The 18,695-nt window shown below is 45.2% G+C and overlaps 1 protein-coding gene across 3 annotated transcripts in view; it reads right to left on the minus strand.

Annotated features, from left to right (window-relative positions):
- Positions 1-4,328: 4,328 nt before the first annotated feature.
- The window catches only part of SPOCK2 (SPARC (osteonectin), cwcv and kazal like domains proteoglycan 2), a 129,630-nt gene continuing 115,263 nt past the window's right edge, over positions 4,329-18,695 (minus strand). For 2 of the 3 annotated variants that reach the window (XM_061635290.1, XM_061635291.1), the window contains 4 exons: positions 16,487-16,720; positions 15,942-16,004; positions 14,848-14,985; positions 4,329-10,900 (listed from right to left, as the gene is read on the minus strand). In XM_061635290.1, the coding sequence (XP_061491274.1) occupies positions 10,755-10,900; positions 14,848-14,985; positions 15,942-16,004; positions 16,487-16,720 (581 nt within the window). In that variant the 3' untranslated portion in view covers positions 4,329-10,754. The remainder of the gene's footprint in view (positions 10,901-14,847; positions 14,986-15,941; positions 16,005-16,486; positions 16,721-18,695) is intronic. The other variant, XM_061635292.1, reaches the window with a different exon arrangement.

Consider the following 18,695-nt stretch of genomic DNA (forward strand, 5'->3'; position numbering starts at 1 on the left):
AGTTGGCTCTGGCTCCACCTACTGTTGGGCTCCCTGCCTTCCGCCCCACCAGTCCCAATGAGCACCAGCCACCACTGTGCTTTGGAAAAACGTCTGGAAAATTTCCCAACTCAAAACTTTTCTGGAAATCCCACATTACTGCTTACTGATGAAAGTGGTTATTCTTTATTGCTAACTATGGATATTTTATCTGGCAGGATGTGTGTGTGTGTGTGTGTCAGCCACTGCCTAAAGCATCTGGAGAGGCAGCAGACAAATGACGTTGGAAAATATTGCTGGCGCCAGTCTTCCACTGGCAATGCAAGTCTCAGGGAAACTAACCAGACAAAAAGGGACAGGCTTCATCTGAAATGTGATAATGCTTGTGAAAGCTGGCTGCCAGGACGAGCCACCTGGAAGTTGGTGCAGGAAGATACAGGCTTTGGAAGGCCGAGGTAACAGAGAGAGCCAAACTGCTTTTTTTTTTTTTAAAAAAAGGAAGCCTCCTGTGATGGTTGATTAGCCTGGAAGCTTTGCTGGTGCTGCTGCAAGTGCACCTAACAACCGAGGGCTGCTTCTCACTTTACGGTCTGTAATCCAGTATGATAGATATCAGAGTACAAAAATACACAAACGTACTCCTCAGGCCTCCAGTCAGGCACAGCCCAAGACATTTTGAGTAAAACTGAAATGTATCCCCCCCAAACAAAAGAGCACATCCCACTTCAAAGTTTTCACTCCAAGTCTTGGTGAAATGCTGTTCAATTCAGTGGGGCTTCCACATTCCTTCCCTTGTGTCCCCATTGGCCAGAACGTCCTGTCTCTTACTCTGTCACATTTAATGGCACCCTGATGTGGCTATTCACGACCCCTCCCCACTAAGTGTCATGCCAGGATCCCTCATCAGAGTATAGGGCTACAAACACACCATACATTTAAAGCACATAACATCTCTTTAAGAATCCCAGGAACTGTAATTTACCCCTCATAGAGCTATGATTTCCAGCACCCTTAACAAACTACAGTTCCCAAGATTCTTTTGCAGAAGTCATGTGCTTTAATTGTATGGTGTCTCTGCTGCCTAGAATTTTCCCAACAGAGGGAGGAAGCAGATTGGCTGTAGAGGAGGAAGTGGGAGGTGCCTCCTGTTTTTGCTTCAAGCTAAGTCTTTTTCTGAAAGACTCTGCCTCTTAGTGGACAAAGAGAGCACACGATGGCAAGTAGGGAATAGGGCTTGCACTATTAATTGCCTTACCTGGTGTGCAGTGTTGCTGGCCTAAGATATTTGGCTGCCTGAAGCAGAGCTCAAATAGTGCCTGTCCCCTGCTAGGGCCAGAACTTTAAAAAGTTGTCCTACACCATTTAGACACCGGTCCCTGTCTTCAATTATCCACCACTGCCCCAATAGCACTGCCTAGGGCAAGTCTCCTCAACTTGCTGTGATCCCAGGTTTGCCCATATTGGTGGAATACACAGAAGTGGGAATTATGCATGTTTTGTATGTGGGAGTTTGCATTTTGAATACAAAATGCAATGTGAAAAGGGGTGCTGAGACTACAAAGAGTTAACTCTCCCTGCAGGCACTGTATGTACAAAGCCTTGATGAACAGGCCCGCCGTTGTTCAGATCCTGGAAGAGGGCCTAGAAATGCAGGCAGCTGAAGGGACATCTGCAACTTGCAAAGTTTTGGCCACAGGCCCATCCCATGGCAAAGCCCTGACAATAATGGGAAAGCAAGGAGAGAGAAAAACCCTATCTGAGGTTTTGTTGGCGCACAGTCTGTGAACGGCCATCACAGAGTGACAGTGTGCAATACCCATGTTACAACAGGAAAAAGCCTTTGGCATTTTGCAGCAAAGCAGTTGCCACTTCCAAGTTGGCAGGACTCCCTTTCCTTGGGGCTTTATGTGGAAGTGGAGAATGAAAGCCTCCTTGGCAAACTCGGACTGCCTTTCCCACTGTTTCATTCTTCAGTGCAAGGACGGTCTTTGTGTTTCTATTTCTTGCAAGCATTAGGACTGCCAGGAACATTGGAGCAACACAACATGGATGGTGGAGAACCGTGCACTGACTGCTTCTTTATTAAGTCAGAGTGGAGATTTGATTTGATTCACCACCAGGAGACCCTTTTCTGGTATAGGACCTATGGCTCCTAAATATTGTTGGCCTCCCATCAACATAGCCAATGGTCAAGGACAATGGGAGCCATAGTCTACCACCATATAGAGGCCATAGGCTTCCTACCCCCTGATCTAATGGGTGCTCTGGAGGATAGAGTGTGGTGGAGATTCTTTGAAAAGCACCCTAGGCCAATGGGAGAGCTGGTCACGCCTCTCTTGCATGGCCTGCAGGCAGAACCTGGGAACAAGCAGGCCGTTAGGAATCTCATGTAAACCGAGAGAGACGATGCATTGTTGGAACATTCACCCAACTTGCCAATCTTTATAGAGATGTAGGATTAATCTCACACTGCACCAGCAGCAAATACTTGAGATTTCTATATGTGTGGTTCCCTTGGAGTTTATCTGGGTTCTTTCTGGCCCCTGTGGAAACCCTATTTCTTTCCTCTTCTGGCCTGTGAGACCTCCCAAGAATTTTCAGAGCTCCAAGGCCCAGAAATTTGCTTGCTTTTAAAAAGAAATGGGAAAAAAGTTTCTCAGGATACTAACTTCACAGTGAAGAGTTAGAAACTTGTTTTTAAAATGTAAGCTACAATTCCAAGATGTGGGATCTTGCACCCATCAAATTTGTGTGCTTCTGTGACTAATGGAACACTTTAGGGATGGGCAAGAATTTTGCCAAAATCAAATAGGGCAGAGAGAAAGCCACTTTCCTTTCCTTTTGGAAAACGTTTTTTTATCAATAATGATAACAGTATTATTTTTTGGGAGACTAAAAGCAAAAGGAGTGGGAAAATAATGACAATGGACTATAGCTGCCTGCTAGTTCAACAGTATGCAATCTGAACCAGCACAACCAAAAGGATCCCAACCCTAGAACAGTGAGATACTTTTCTTTATTCGTTTATTTTGATTGTATTTTGCAACAACTTTTGTTTCAATCAATCTGTAGTGTGACTGTAAAGTTTACACTGGCCAGGATGCTCATTTGGATTCCAAATGCCTTTTCCCACATTAATGGCAATGAAACATTCATTTAAAGTAGCACATCCAAGGTTATTTAAATACGTTTCTGTCACTGCCTGAAGGCATTCAGGCTTGATCTTTTGAGAGATCTCTAGAATGGGTTGGGGAACCCATTTTAGCTTGAGGGCCACATGGCCTCAGAGGCAATCATCTGGGGGACTGCATAGCAATGCTGGGTGGAGGCAGAAGCAAAAGTGGGCAGAGCTATTGCTGTATATGGTAGGCTACATGCCAGCTATGCAAAAACCAGAGCTTTCTAGGCATACACCATTTCCCCATCCAGGAATTGTCCCAGTTCAAGGACATCTTCCAGCCATGCAAAAGCACTTACATGAGGATGGTGTGGGCCAGCAACATTAAGGGGCACAGCTTAAAGAGATGGGTGTGACTGGAGGGCCAGATAGAAAGGCCTGGAGGGCCACATCCAGTCCTCAGGGTAGAAGTTCCCCTCTTCTGCTCTAGGCATCCCACCAATTCCTGTTGAGCTGTTTTGGCATTGCAAAGCACTTCTGGGGCTAAGTCACATTACATCCCATTGGTAAGTGCACTTCTAACCTGACCAATATATTGAGAAGTGGGGATCTATCTTGAAGTGCTGTAGTCGCCAGATGGGACCAAACAATAACAGGCGCCGCTTGAGTAGAATTCTTACCCAAGTCCATGCCAGCTCCATTCTGCATTCACAAACTCTTACCCACCCCATCCCGCTCATCACTCCATCCATTGTTACAAAACCACACGGAAGAATGTTTATAAATTTTTTATTTCTTTTTTTAAAAATAAGGATGTATTTCATTTCATGGAATGGTGTACGTGTGTACTTGTTTCCTTAGGTTAAGTAATTAAGTAAGTAAGTTAAGTATTAGGCAGAGACCGACAAAGTGACACAGATTTCCCAGGGAGCCATAGGGAAGCAGTACAGGAGTGTCACAGCTGGGAGAAAGGGGAGAGGGGCCCCTAGGAACAGAAAAGCTTGCAACAAGATCTCACCTAAGTTGAGCTCTTTAAAGTCCCATGATGATTTCCATGGAACAGCTTTAAGGAAGTGCTTAAGTCTCCCACTGGTACCAATAGGACAGCTTTTGCCAACCTGACACACTCCTGATGTTTTGGACTACAACTCCCATCAGCCTCAGCCAGCACGTGCTGGCTGGGGCTGATGGGAGTTCAAAATATCTGGAGAGCACCAGATTGGCGAAGGCTGCAATAGGATTCAAAGGCTATGAACTTTGGTAGGCCTGTACCTGTGGTGTCTAGCGCCCGTCATACGCACACATACATTCTAACGCTTGGTTTTTTAAAAACATCTAGAATTACTGAGATACAATTGCAGCACTTAAATATACAAACTGAAATAGAAGCACTTGAACACGATGTTTACCTATAAAGTTCAAAAGTTATTATTGCACATAAGACTTTTAAATATGTTTTCAGGCTATAAGCAAGTTTCTCTCTCAGTTCTGGTTTATTAAGCATATAATGTTGTTGTTTTTAAAAAATCAAATAACTTATTTCAACACTTTAAAAATACTTATCTACCATTGGTTTTTAATATACATAGTCTTTCTATCAACACTGAGCTGAGATCCAGTACAGAGGAGAGAGAAGGGGTTAATAAATAGATTGGAACAGACAGCTCCACTTTCATTTGTTTAGAGTGGTGAGACTTGGTGGCTTGTGATAAAAGTGTGTAGAAATGATCTATTTGAGATCTTGATGCCAAGGGGAAGAAGAGGCATGCATGTGTTTGTGTATGGGGCAGATTTAAAAGGCAGCCTATTTGTGAGCCTAACTTTCCAGTGCCAAACACAATTGTCTTAATACTGTAGGGAAATTCTATGTACAGAAGCAGGCTTACCCACACTACAGCCAATGCGGATGCAGATCTGGATGTGTGTTTGATCCACATCTCAATGCTCATCTGGAACTCACTGGACTTGCAGGTTTCACTTTTTGGTACCAATTGGGATGCGCACCCCCAGCCCACTCTTCTGGCTGTTGCACATAACTCGTGCTGGACTGAGGGACATGTGACAGTCATTTTCAACTGAACTTGTTTCTGAGGCATGCTTTGAGAACAGCAACCTTAGGTTGCATTTCTCAAGCCACCTGCTCTACACAACATTTGCAATGGAGTTGGTGAAAGCATTAGAGCAGGGGGAGGAAATCCCAACAGTCAGTGGTCAACTTTTGAGAAAAAGGTTCAAGAACTGCCGTCTCTGCTCCCTGCTTTAAAATGAATTCACGTCACTTCTGAACATGAGAACCTTTGGAGGAAAGAGTACTCATGATGATTAATGGCAATCTTAATACATGCAAGGATTTCCTTCCCTTGATCTTCATCCTTTCCAAATGCCCTCTGGAGAGGAAGGATGGCCCATTTCCTTCCTCTCTAGCATCCAGAATCGATGCAGACCAAGGGAAATAAATCATTGCACATGTGATATATAACAGTTCTACCACATATATTCATTTGTGCTCTGCTTATCAGCCAGTAAGGTGTACCAATGGAAGGCCAATTCCTCACCCACCTAAGGTCTGAGTGAGCAATTGCTTTGTTCTTCCATATGCCACCTGGGAAAGGCCGGAGGATAGGATCAGGCAAGCTTCATTCTCAAAGCCCACAAGAATAGAAAGAGGAGGGCACTGACTAAAAACTATTAAGATCAGATCCTGAGGACCATGTCACATCTCATGCAAAGGCAAATCTGGGTTTGCTACTGAGGGTACACCCAACAGGGAGCTGCTGCCAATCCCAGTTCCTTAACAAGAGTACCTGGATGATACACGTTGACTGAAAACATGTTACAAACACCGTGCTACATTCACACGTATAAGCGCGCACCAAAATGTAAACATCTTTGGGGTAAACCTAAAAATGGATGAAACAGACAAGCAACAAAGAAGAGCATCATCTGTTATTAGGGCTACCATACTGGCCAGTCGATTGAAGCAAAGGAAATGGTATGTGCTTAAACAGGCTTGCTGTTTCCTATTTGCACAATGCTCACTTAAATGTATGCAAACGCAAATCATCCATTGCCTAGCCTTTAGAATGAGCTTTTTCCCCTTCTTGTTTTTTTACACACTTATTTAATGGCAGTGCCATCTGCTATTCCAGAAATCAGATTTCTTCTTATCTGCTGGATACTAATGGTATGATAAGATGCTTCCTCTCCTATCTCTCTGCTAGGCCAGAGAAGTCAAAACAGGTGGAGGTGCCAGGGCTGCCTGATATATGAAGTTCCACTTCTGGAACTGCTGCTTGATATGGTGATGACATCCTAGCTTGTTCCCTTGGGGAAGAGACTCTTATTTTATTTCTTTTAAGTCATCTGTGTGTTGAATTCCCAGGCTGGTTAGACAGTGCCTGCTCTCATTGAAAAACTCTGCATTGATGGGGTGAATGTGCTCTGGAAAGGAAAGCCATGAAAAGGCAGAGCTTGTGTGAGAGTGTGCTGTTGCTTCCTTCTGTACAAATTCAGAATGACTTAGAGGAAAAGAGCAAGATTTTGAAAAGCTGGGTTAATTTGATCAATTTTAATTAAGTCTGAGTGAAGGTGAGGGTTGCCATCTCCTTTCCCCACCAAGGGCCCTATGCGAGGGTCATTTCTAGAAAAAGAAGGTCCCGAGATTCAAGCCTGCTTCAAAAGTCAGCCCCTTATCTTGAAAGAACTACCATGAAATCCAATACACAAGAGACCTACCTACTCACTGGCAAAGGGCACAAAACACTCTACACATGTTCGGAAGTTCTCTGGACTTTTAAAGAATTAACCCATACATGCCCTAGCAAAAAAGTTTCAGGGATTGAACTTTGATTAACTCTGATTCAATACTAAGTGTTGCTCTCTCGGTTTTGGACAGCTGCCTAACAGGAGAAGTGCTACAGATAAAGCATCTTTTTTCCAGTCATGAAGCTCCAGTGATCAGGAAGTTTGCTCCTGTAGAATTTCTCTGATCTCTATTAGGAAAGGAGTTGGCAACCCAAGGAGAGACAGGTGGCCTTTAATTATGCACTCAAGTCCACTCGTCATAGCAAACCCTACTGAGGTGCCAAGAGCTTCTTCTATGGATATCATTTGGGATGAAATACCTTCCACTTTGGCTACCACCGAAGTCAGAAAAGGTTTCACAGGGTCATACGAATCAGATGAAAATGCATTAAAATAAATGGGCTTTTAAAAAACAACAACAAAAACTTAAGGCTGGAGGCAGAGAATAGGCAAAAGACATATGCATTCATCATCGGGAGAAAGGTCTCTCAATTTACTTTTCAACTCTCCTCAAAGATTTGAGAGAGGTTTTTCTGGCAATGGTGAACACATGTCTTTACTCCACTGCTGCCTTTCAAACAAGCTTTTGTTTCAAAATTGGGCAGAGACAGACAAACTGGAGTTTGAAAATCCTTTTTTGAAAGAGTTGAAAGTGGCATGGCTCAGTGATCATTTCCCACAGCGCTCAGGCTCATCCCTTTCATCCCACCACTATCGATACGAGCAGTTTGAGTTCTGACCAGTTTTTGATGACAAAAACCTACAAACCCTGTAAACAGAGACAACAGTGGGATCAGCATTAACACAATGGGCCACACTTTGTCTGCCATGCCATCTTCAACCCTCTGAAAAATCTATTGTTTGTCTCGAGTCGCAAAGCTGTCAAAGGTCAAAGCCATAGGAAGGACAAGCAATCATAAGCCATAAGCCTTGTTATTAACACAGTCAACACACACAAAAATCGTTTTCCAGTTTTACCCAATGCAAGAGTGGCCGGAGTGGAGAGGCCTCGTTGGTGCTGCTTACGTGGACAGTGCAGGTCAAGGAGGCAGTGGGGTTGGGGCTGTGCAGGCACCAGGGGTATAGTCATCTGAGGTCTCAGGCAGTCTTAGATCCCTTACTTTTTTGGGAGCAGGATCCCAGTGTCCTTAGTATCCTATGAACTAATCATCATGAAAGGGGAGTGTTAGCCACTATGAAGAGTCTTCTAATATGCCTCCTTGTCCTTTCTTGCTGATTGGAGCCAATCAGGAGGTGTGTCAGCCACTGAGAACACTCTGCTCCCCTTTCATGCTTATTGGCTGCTAGGGATGTCTGTTGCTGTGGGAGAAGACATTAACAAGGATTTCATTTTCAACTCTGCAGCAAAAAAAAGGGGTCGTGGCCTGGCTGTGACTATCACGAAGGGGCCCTGCACTTCTGAATTTGCCACTACACTGCTGGCAGGCATGCCAATGGAACCAGTATGGGTCCCACAGCACTGACTTTGCTGCCACCCCTGTGCCATCCAGGTAAGCAACAACGATGCTGATACTGGGAGGGCAGCTCCAAGGGTGCCAGCCCCTCCTGACGAAGTGATTGGTCATTCTTTTCCTTTGCATTAATTTGGGGATGCTGCCTTGCACAGTGGAGTCTGCAACATTTGCTTCTTCCATTCAAAAGATGTATTTACAGGTTATTAAACATGCATAACTGGGAAATCCAAACCCAGTCCCAGACACACAGGCATCATGGTGGGGACAGAAGGGGAAGGCCCCAGAGGCAACGACAAAGAAGGGAAGAGATCTCAAAGAGGGGCTCCCAAAAACAAAAGCCATGAGCACATATAAATAGGATGCAAATGGACTCTTAGCAGCAGAAAGAGAAGGGTGGGAGAATACAGAAATACAATCCTTAAGGAGGAAGTGTAGGAAGAATTGCTGATCATAATCTATTATTCTCTCTGCGGAAAAGGAGAAGAAATAGCTGAATAAAGGGTGTGTGCATGAAGCCCCATGTGGGTGTATACAGAAAGAGACAAATTGAAAGGATAAAGCCTAGGCAAGAAGGCAGGTAAGAGAGTCCAATACAGCAAGGCTCGTTTATTATCACAGCTGGGCTACATTACGTGTCCTCTGTTACGGTACCACTGCAAGCACGTGGCTGGGCTTACAGGGAGGTTTCGCTCGCTTAAAATCCCACAATTATTATTTTTGTCTATTTGAAGGATATGCAGCAGCACATCAAGCCTAAACGGCTCTACTGGACGCTCAGTTTTGCATAAGCCCTGGAATGCTCAATGTAAGCCAAGCCAGCTATCCCTCATTCGCCACGCACATATATGTATTCCCACACCCCCCACACACCTCCAAGCACCCACCATTTGTTTATGCCACACAAGGGCAACCCATGGCTGCCATGCCTACAGGTTTGCAACACACAGCATCCCACACTTGCAGAACACCCCCACACACAAAGCACTGAGTGGATCTAAATGCAGAAGAAGAGGGGAAATTGTCTCTTCACAAGAGAATTCAAATTTGCCGCGCTACTTAGCTGAACCCTATCCAGGCGAAAAGCAGACAGTTCCTCTGACTTGGAAAAAGAATGCAGAAGGAGAGCGACTGTTTTGCCAAGTATCTCTACCTGAAAACAAAACAGCCAACAGCAACACCACAGGACAATTTGGAATCATTCAAAAGCAAGGCTACTGGGGTGGCTGTTTCTCTGCTGATGGATGATGGCTGCCTTTTTTGTTTTGCCATGGGGGCTTCATTCCTAGCTAGGGCTGCCTTTCCTCTTCAGTTACCCTATCTGCCCCACAAATTTGCCATCGACAATCAGCAGTCCCTCACCTTTAAAAAAAAAAGTGTTCTCAGTCATTTCTATGTCAGAACTCCTCTGTCACTCTATCAGGGCATTGAGAAGCCAAAAGGAAGCCCTTCATTCTACAGCCCCCCCAGCTGGCAAGCATTAGTTAAAGAAAAAGTAACCAGAGATAAATTGGAGACAAGTGTGTAAAGGCCTTCCTTGGACTCCTCCAATCAGTGGGCACAAACCTGGGATCACAAGTCCGTTATTAACTCTGTACTAGGATGCCTAGCATTCCATGGGGAATGTTCTAGGAAAACAGGACCCTCCAGGCCTCTGAGAAATCCTTAACGTGCTAACTGCTGGCCTATGTTTGGAACCACCAAAATTCTACCTGTCCTTGCCTGCTAAGATACTTGATCTAATGTTTGCTCAAAGGAAGAGGGGCTGCTCTTAAGCCCTGACCTGTCAGTCAAGTCCAGGTGATCATACCTTCTCTGTGGCAATGAAGACTCAGGAACACTTGGGAGATTGCCTGGCTCTTTGCAGGGTGTGTGACTGCAAAATGCCAGTGGCGATCTTGCGCACCAGGGGTGTATACATCTAACAGCACATCAATTATTGGAACATATTGCTAGGTCCCATAGCTAGAGAGATGAAGGAGTCAGGTAAATGGATTTCTCACACGCTGGGAGTCTAGCTAGAAGCTGAAATGTGACATAGACAGTTTAAACATCAAATTAAATCACTTTTAGAAAAAAGACTACCTGAACTTACAGTGCAGAGTATTTCCCTCCCCCCCATTTTGTTTTGATACAGCTTTGATCTCTGCTAAGCTGGGGGGGGGACAGATCATCCCCATGACCGTGTAATGAGAATGGACTCACCCAGGCAGGCACACACACATACACGCGCACACTCACACAACATGTTTTGCCATAATTAGTTCCATTCAACTATGTGTCCTGATCATCTTGTTAAGCTGTTCCTCTCCTTCGGGTTTTGACTGCCGTCTCCCAGCCCTCCAGCCAGCATCCTGACCAAAAGGTGCTCTCAGTGGCTTCTACCAGATGTAGCCGCCATCATCTGCCTCTCCAGCCTCGCCCTCCTCTTCTTCAGCCTCCTCACCAGCTTCCTCCGTCTCTTTCTCTTCCTCGTCTTCCCATCCAACGCCACTCCCAAAGTCCCCCGAGAATCCAACTATATCATCTGCAGCAACAAGAGTAATTAATTTTTTTAAAGCCTGGGTAGGAAAACAGTGGTGTAGCAGTTAGGGCGTTTTAGATTATAGACCCTCTTTTAGATGGCAGCATATCGTAATTTATTTTATTTATTTTATTTAATTTAATTTATATACCGCCCTAAGCCCGAAGGCTCTCTGGGCGGTGTACAAAAAGATAAAAAACAAGCAATGTATAAATACAATAAATACAATAAATCAAGAAAACAAAACAAACAAACAATAAAAGAACCAAACAACATCCAAAATACAAATAATGATGAAAATGCTGTTAAAACACACTTTAAAATGCCTGGGAGTATAAAAAGATTTTCACCTGGCGCCGAAAAGATAGTAGCGTCGGCGCCAGGCGCACCTCATCCAGGAGGCTGTTCCACAGTTCGGGGGCCACCACAGAAAAGGCCCTGGTTCTAGTCACCACCCTCCAAGCTTCTCGATGGGATGGCACTCGGAGGAGGGCCTTAGATGTTGAGCACAGTGTCCGGGTAGGTTCATATTGGGAGAGGCGGTCCACCAGGTATTGCGGTCCCATGCTGTGTAGGACTTTATAGGTCAAAACCAGCACTTTGAATCTAGCCCGGAAACAAACAGGAAGCCAGTGCAGACGGGCCAGAACAGGTGTTATATGAGCGGACCTTCTGGTCCACGTCAGCAATCTGGCCGCTGCATTCTGGACTAGTTGTAGTTTCCGAACAGTCTTCAAGGGCAGCCCAACGTAGAGCGCATTGCAGTAGTCCAGTCTAGAAGTTACCAGAGCATGAACAACTGAGGCAAAGTAATGCACTTCTTTCAAAATGTGGTAAGCAAGCCCTGCTGCATTTGGAGGGCCATTCTGCTGAGGGGCCCCCAAACTCCTGCCCTGACATCACCCCCGTATCAAGAACACCTGGTTTCTAAAATGGTTCTGTGGCAAGGAATTGTGGGGGGGGATATCTTGCCTGAATTAGGGCCTCTGAGAGTCCAGGAGACAGTCAGTTCTCACAGTTGAACTTAGGTAATTAAGCAGTAAGCAAGAACACCTGCTTATCAGCTGAGACTGGTACTTCAAGGTTACAGGCCTGGGAAAGCTGGAGATGTGCATGACTGTTAGGCATGAAGAGTTCATCATCAGAAAGTCCCTTGATTGGCTAATTAATTCCTGGCTGTTGCTGGGCTTTCCCTCATAAGAATAGAACCAAGAGCATAGGTCTTTGTTCCCTAATGTTTCTTGGTGCTACTTGATATTGGGGTTCAATCTTCTATCTGCTATCCAGGCTATACATCTCTGCGGAGATGTGGAACCATGATGTTATTCTGCTGATTTACCAGTCTTGTGTGAGTATAGATTAGGCTAGACAGCTTTGTTATTTTTATTTGTAGTTTGAACTCTTTCTGTATTTTACCTAGCCCTTGGGGGTGTTTGGTTTAAGGAACTATTTTGCTGCTATACCTTTTGTACTTATGTTTTATTTTGATAAAGCTGCCTCTTATTTACCACTGTGTGTTCATTTCAGGGGGAAATTAGCTCTGAATCCAGCACCTTGGCCAATTAGCTGCAGACTATTATATTTTGGGGTATTTTGCCTAAAGGCTCCAAGACAAGGAGTGCATCATTGGCTGTTGTCTTCTGGAATTCTTGGCAGGTCTATTTCTGGCACTTTGGGTTTCCCCTTGGCTCAGAGTGGGTGACAGGTTTAAGGGGTGGTGGCAGTCTACCTACCTTGTAGGGTTGTTGTTGGTTTACTCAGCCCTGGTAAGGGAGGCATGGGTTGTGCCTAGCCAGGATCAATTGCCCTGGGTTCTGGTGAAAACTGGCAACAGTTCTCAACAGTCTGTAGGAAAATATATTGATTCACCTAATTTTGAATTTCCTGAGCATGAAATTGATATTGAATTAATGTAGTGGTTGCTTTACATTGTAAGACAAATCTGTAAAAATGGGACCATTGTGAGCCATGTTGTCTGAAAATGATATGTGCTGTGGTCTGGTCATTCATTTTTATTAAATTTATATCCCGCCCTTCCTCCCAAAAGAGCCCAGGGCAGCAAACAATCATGTGATAAGACCATTAAAACATCTGAAAACCTAAACACAATTCCAATACGGATGCAGCCTGGGAAGATCTTCCCTTCAAGGCTCAATGAGAGAGGAAGGTCTTCAGTAGGTGCCAAAAAGATGGTGCATGACTATTGTTGTCCCACATGGGGAACAATGGCACTAACGGGCAATGAGGCTGCCCTCATCTCAAGCCACTTTGGAATATCCCTTTCTGCCAGAATCACTCACTAGGATGGAACCAGGTTTCCGCCTGGAATGGCAAAGTCACTAAGATTAGCTTAGAGTTTTCAACAGCTTACAGAAAACATCCTATGTCTCCAATCCTCCTTCCTCCAAAGAAATCTTATTCCTCATGGTTGTCCTGAATGTCTTATTTCTATGACTTAGATGCTGCCTTACACTGGAAACACACTAGTCACCTACAGCAAAGTGTTTCCATTGACCTCACCTGGAGGGGCAACAGGTTGTTCTGCTGATCAGTTGCAAAATCTGTTTGAAGCTGAATTTTTTTTAAAAAAAACAACAACCCACTTGAGCTGTTCCCACCAGGTTTTACAGTAAAAAGGAGCGGGGTTTGACTAGCATTGTGTGCCCCCATTTTTAGAAAAGAGAGGTGGAAATGCACTGGAACTGGCAGAACAGTAAGTGTGTTTCTGCCTTGAGTCAGACCATTGGTCCCACCCAGCTCAGTACTGTCAACACGGGCTGACAGTTGCTTTCCAGGATGTCAGGCAGGGGACAGTCCCAGCTCTACCTGGAGATACCAGGGATTGCAGCTGGGATCTTCTGCATGCAAAACAGGTGCTCTACCAGAGCTTGGAAAAGTTACTTTTTTGAACTACAACTCCCATCAGCCCTAGGCAACATGGCCACTGGATTAGGCTGATGGGAGCTGTAGTTCAAAAAAGTAACTTTTCCAAGCTCTGTGCTCTACCACAGAGCTATGGTGCTTTCCAAACATCCCACTCACCAGAGAAAGAGAAGCATGAAACAATACACAAAGCATAACAATAACCACTTGATTCACCAAACCTTCCTTTCTAGACTTATAGCAAAAAAGAGTTGATGACTTCTATGCTTTTTCTCTGATTCTCCTACTCGGTGCTGCTTCCTGACCTTTTCCCACCACCGGTGCCGGTCGATGGGGTGGCAAAGGTAGCACGGCATTGCGCACCTGGCTTCTGGATGCCGAGGGTTGCTGCTGCTGACCGAAAGGGGTGAGGTGGGGGGAGTTCAGTGTGGTGCAGGGACGGCCACAGGAATGTTGGGTTGGCTCCACCACTGCTACACCTCCCTCCCTGTACCCCTCCCTCTTGGCCAGCAGTAGCACTTCCTCAGTGTCTGGAATCCAGGTGCACAACACTGCTTTGCCTTCGCCACCCCACTGACTACTGCTGCCTCCCCCCCCCCAAGTCATAGCTGTGGTGGTTATACTGAAACAGATCCTGTATACTGAGCAAACACATCATTTGCGTACCGATCCTTATGTAGTCAAAGCAAGACAAAGGAGTGAGGTATCGGCAGACTCAGAGGAACTGCAAAGCGCAAAACGCCCTTTAGGAAAACATGATATGTGCTGTGGTCTGGTCATTCATTTTTATTAAATTTATATCCCGCCCTTCCTCCCAAAAGAGCCCAGGGCAGCAAACAATCATGTGATAAGACCACCTGAGAGTGGGGGTGGGGGGAGGGGAGGTGTGAGCATGCTCAGTGGACACAATACTCTCTGATCAATTGGGGTGGGAGGGTGGGGAAAGAAGGCATCACTAGCTGGATAGAACAGCCCCACTCCATTCTACATTTTGTTGTAGCTCTCACTCATAATGTGCATTCCCCTCACATGCACTTCTCTCCATCTTCTTTTTCCATGGTCCTTACCACAATCTGGATTCCCGTGCATGCGTGTTCCTGTTAGTTCCATGCCAATGTGGTCAACACACCAACATTCCCCACTGCTCGGGTCGCACTGCATCTTCCGGTAGTACCCATCCTCATCACAGCTGGGAATGAAGACACCTGGGAAAGCAAAATCAGCACCATGGTGTCATTGGAGCCGGGACTAGTGAGAATTTAGATACAACAGCTGCAATAGCAGGTCTTGACCACTAGGAAAATGAGCTAAACATAATTATCTGAATTGCTAGCAAACACAGGCAGACAGTGTTAGTCCTCAGCATCCAGCAACCTGCTTATCTTAACTGAGAATTTAAAGAAAGCTACCCTGAAGAAGAAAGGAGCTTCCATTGGTAAGAGATAGTAGGCCATCGGTAGGATTTTTCTATCTAATGTTTAGAATGACTTTTTTAAAAAATAAGCTTCTTGAATACACAGTTAAATATAAACTCTGACCTCATAGGGGTGCTATCTCATATAAAACGTAAGAGTAGAAAAATGGAAGGCGAAGGTATCACACAATAATTACTTCCTGGACAAACGTTATTGTGTGCAAAAAATCACAGCTACTGAAAGGTATGCCACTGGCGAACTGGATAAGCAGCTTATCATAAATTAAAACAACCACTGCAAACCACCGCCACAACGCTGCCTTGAGGAAACAAGACAGTGCATTAGAGTCATTAAAATCTGCCCAGATTGTTTAGGGATTTGCTTGCACAAACAGTTTCCTATGTGTGGATCTCCATTTATAAGGCTGCATTGGGCATGGCCACTCACAGGAATGAACTGGCCGTTAGATCTAATTCTGATCTCCCAATTTTTGAGAGGTTGTCATCTAAATCTGGCTGGGGAACCTCCGGTCCTCAGGTGTGGGGCAAGCAAAAGCGGTCTTGAATAAAAGGGGCTTTGCAGCTAGCGCCAATCAGTGCTGCCTACAACGCCCCTTGTGCGGTGCTTCCTAAGCACCAACTATTTGCACTGAGATGTACACCAGTGCTTAAAAATGCTGGGTGACAAGAAGAACTTCTTTGCTGTCCTGCATCCCCCTCCAATATCTTTCCATTTCCATGACTCACCGGCTTTCTTTTTGGCTGCTTCCTGGATCTGTATCCTCTCCAGCTCCGCAAGACAGGGAGGCTCTGAAACACGCAAAGCACACCCGTTTCAGCATTGCCAAACCAGTTCAAAATAATCTTGGCTGAGCCACAAACACATTGATAAGTAACTTACTATCTCGCCCCGCTCACCCACAATCTGTGATCTGAGGGTCATAGTACTGGTCTACCTTGTAAGGATGACTGAGGTTATATATGCAAAGGGCTCTGAATCCTTAAGTAAAAGCCCTGCATAAACAATAGGTATGCTGTTATGAGCTCCTCTTTAAACCAGCTTAAATGTAGCACTAAGCCATGGTAAACACATCAGCCAAGAAGCCCTTTCCTTAGTTCCCTGAAATCTGGCAGCAGCGGTGCCATAAATGAATGAGTGAGGGAAACATATGGTCGACTTGTCAGTGTGTGTGTGTTTCTTTGAGTGTCTACTATAACAATTATCACTACATATGAAATGACAGTATATTATTGACTGGAAGAAGCCAGCACAAAAGACTCTAGCAGGAAACCTTGTGGCGACGCACTTTCTCTCCAGAAGCAGAAGCACCACTCTGCAGTGGAGACGCGTCCATCCTTGTAGGTGTCGCAGGAGTTGAAAAAAGGCCGGATGCAAATCTCATACTTGTCCAGGTTGATCGCTGCCAGCTCTGTCTGGTCCAGGAAAAGGTCACTGTTGGTGTCCAGCTTGGAAAACATCCAGCCAATGGAATCTTTGCAACCGGCCACCAGGCTTTTGTCCAGCACTGCAAACAGATGGTGTAAAAACAACAGCAACAGAGAGAGAGAAAGAAGAGTGAGACAAAACAAAAGTACCATTGTTTGTCCTCAACACACCCCAAAGGCTTGTAGTTATAATAAGGGCTGTTCTGACAGTCCATGATGGCAGAATTTGGATGCAGACCAGCAGCCTGAGAATCTCAGCTTCCGTTGCTCCTTCTGAGAGCGAACTCAGGTGCTTTGGAGCCAAACTGGGGCCACTGAGAAACAGGAGGGGAGTACCAGAATGTGCTGGTGAACCTCAAGATACGAAGAAGTATAAATTAAAAAAAACACAAAGGCAAAAACAAAAATACAGACCAATGAAGACTGAGCATGCTCAGTAGCCGTGGAATGCTGAGTGTTGGTAAACAAAAACACACAATGTGTGTGTGTAATGGAGCATCCGAGAGGATGGCATGGCTGGCTGGAACTCTGAACAGCAGCACTCCTTTAAGAGGTAAAAATACCTATACTGTTTTGTTGCAGGTCCCACTGTTGTTTTTTAAGGAAACAAGCTAGCTTCTAGCCCTTATGGCTATAAAGACTGGTTTGACTGAAAATGTATATATAATGCTTGGTGAACTCTCAGGAGCTATATAGCAAAAAAGCTGGGAAGTAAAGCTGTGATTGGGAAGCAGGAATCCTTCAGTGCTGTATTCAGCATCTTGCCAGTCCTCATCATGACTCAAGAAGCTGCATGCATTATGCAAAGATGCTTGATTTGCATAATTTATACAGGTCACAGGGTTCAGTTTTCCTTAATGCAAAATGTTTGTTTATTGAAAGCTTGTGCAGTGTATACAACAATCCTAAGTATAACCTCCTGGAATGATTGCCTGCCGATGCTACTGCACAGCAGGATTCAAATTCAAGACGCTGAAAGGAATTTTATGCACGTATGTCTCAAATTCTGCACTGGAAATCAAAATTCTGCAACTGCAGTGCTGCACCCCAAATAAATAAATATATTGCACGCGCAGAGTAGAAGGCAATGGCTAGAAACCCGTGGGCCAGATCTGGTCCTCTGCAAGGTCCCAGCTGTTGCCCCTCTCCTTCCTGAAGCTGAGCTAAAGGCAAAAGAAGCATGGAGGAAGTGACACCGATGACAAGAGAACATGGCGGCAGCCCGCTTGAAAGAGTTGAGGCTGTGGTGTTGGCCCACTACCCTTAGCTTGCTTCTTAAAGTGGCCCTCCAGGAAGATGAGCTGCTGATGAGAGAGAGGGAGCCTTGATATTTCTCCACAATGCTGCTTCCCTTTCTTTCCCATGTGCAGTTTGCGATGCTGCAGCCAGACTGGTTCCTGATGGACTTCCCAACAGCTGGATGAAAGCCATCGTTGCTCACCGCTCTGCACTTGGGACGAAAGCAACAGAGCTGAGGGGGGCAGAAGAGCATCTGCCTGAAAAGCAGCGAGGGCTGCCGGTTTCATCTGACGCAATCCCTGTGGGAGATGCATTTGCCTCAGTGGTTTCTGTTCACTGACATTTAAAGTAACAATCTTCCTCCTGACCGATTGCACTTCACACTCCGCATGTGCTATGGGACCAATCTGCCAACTCTGCTCATGGGCTGGGGACTTGTTTTTAACAAGTGCGCAAAAATGTTTGCCTTGTTGCACTCACCCAGCAACCGCCAGAGTGTGGGTGGCCCATATGGAAAGCTCTGCTCTGTCCAACCAGCAAGAGAGACGAGAGAGCCTGCTTCGCTTAATGTTAAAAATGTGTATTTGCTCATGATGAGCCATTCCACCTTTCCGTGATGAATGCTTTTTCTTTGGTCACAATAACTGAGAAATGCAAACCAAACCAAACAAAAAAACAGTGTTTCAAAAGTACCACAGGCTCCAGCTGGTCTTTAGAGGATTAAGTTTTCAGATTGGCTTTGACAACAAAGTAACATGTTTCAGCCAATGTCGCAAATGATATCGGTAATGCTACATTTAATACAATGAATCCGAC

Source organism: Rhineura floridana, chromosome 7 (assembly GCF_030035675.1).
Source record: "Rhineura floridana isolate rRhiFlo1 chromosome 7, rRhiFlo1.hap2, whole genome shotgun sequence".
In the NCBI taxonomy this organism is placed as follows: Eukaryota; Metazoa; Chordata; class Lepidosauria; order Squamata; family Rhineuridae; genus Rhineura; species Rhineura floridana.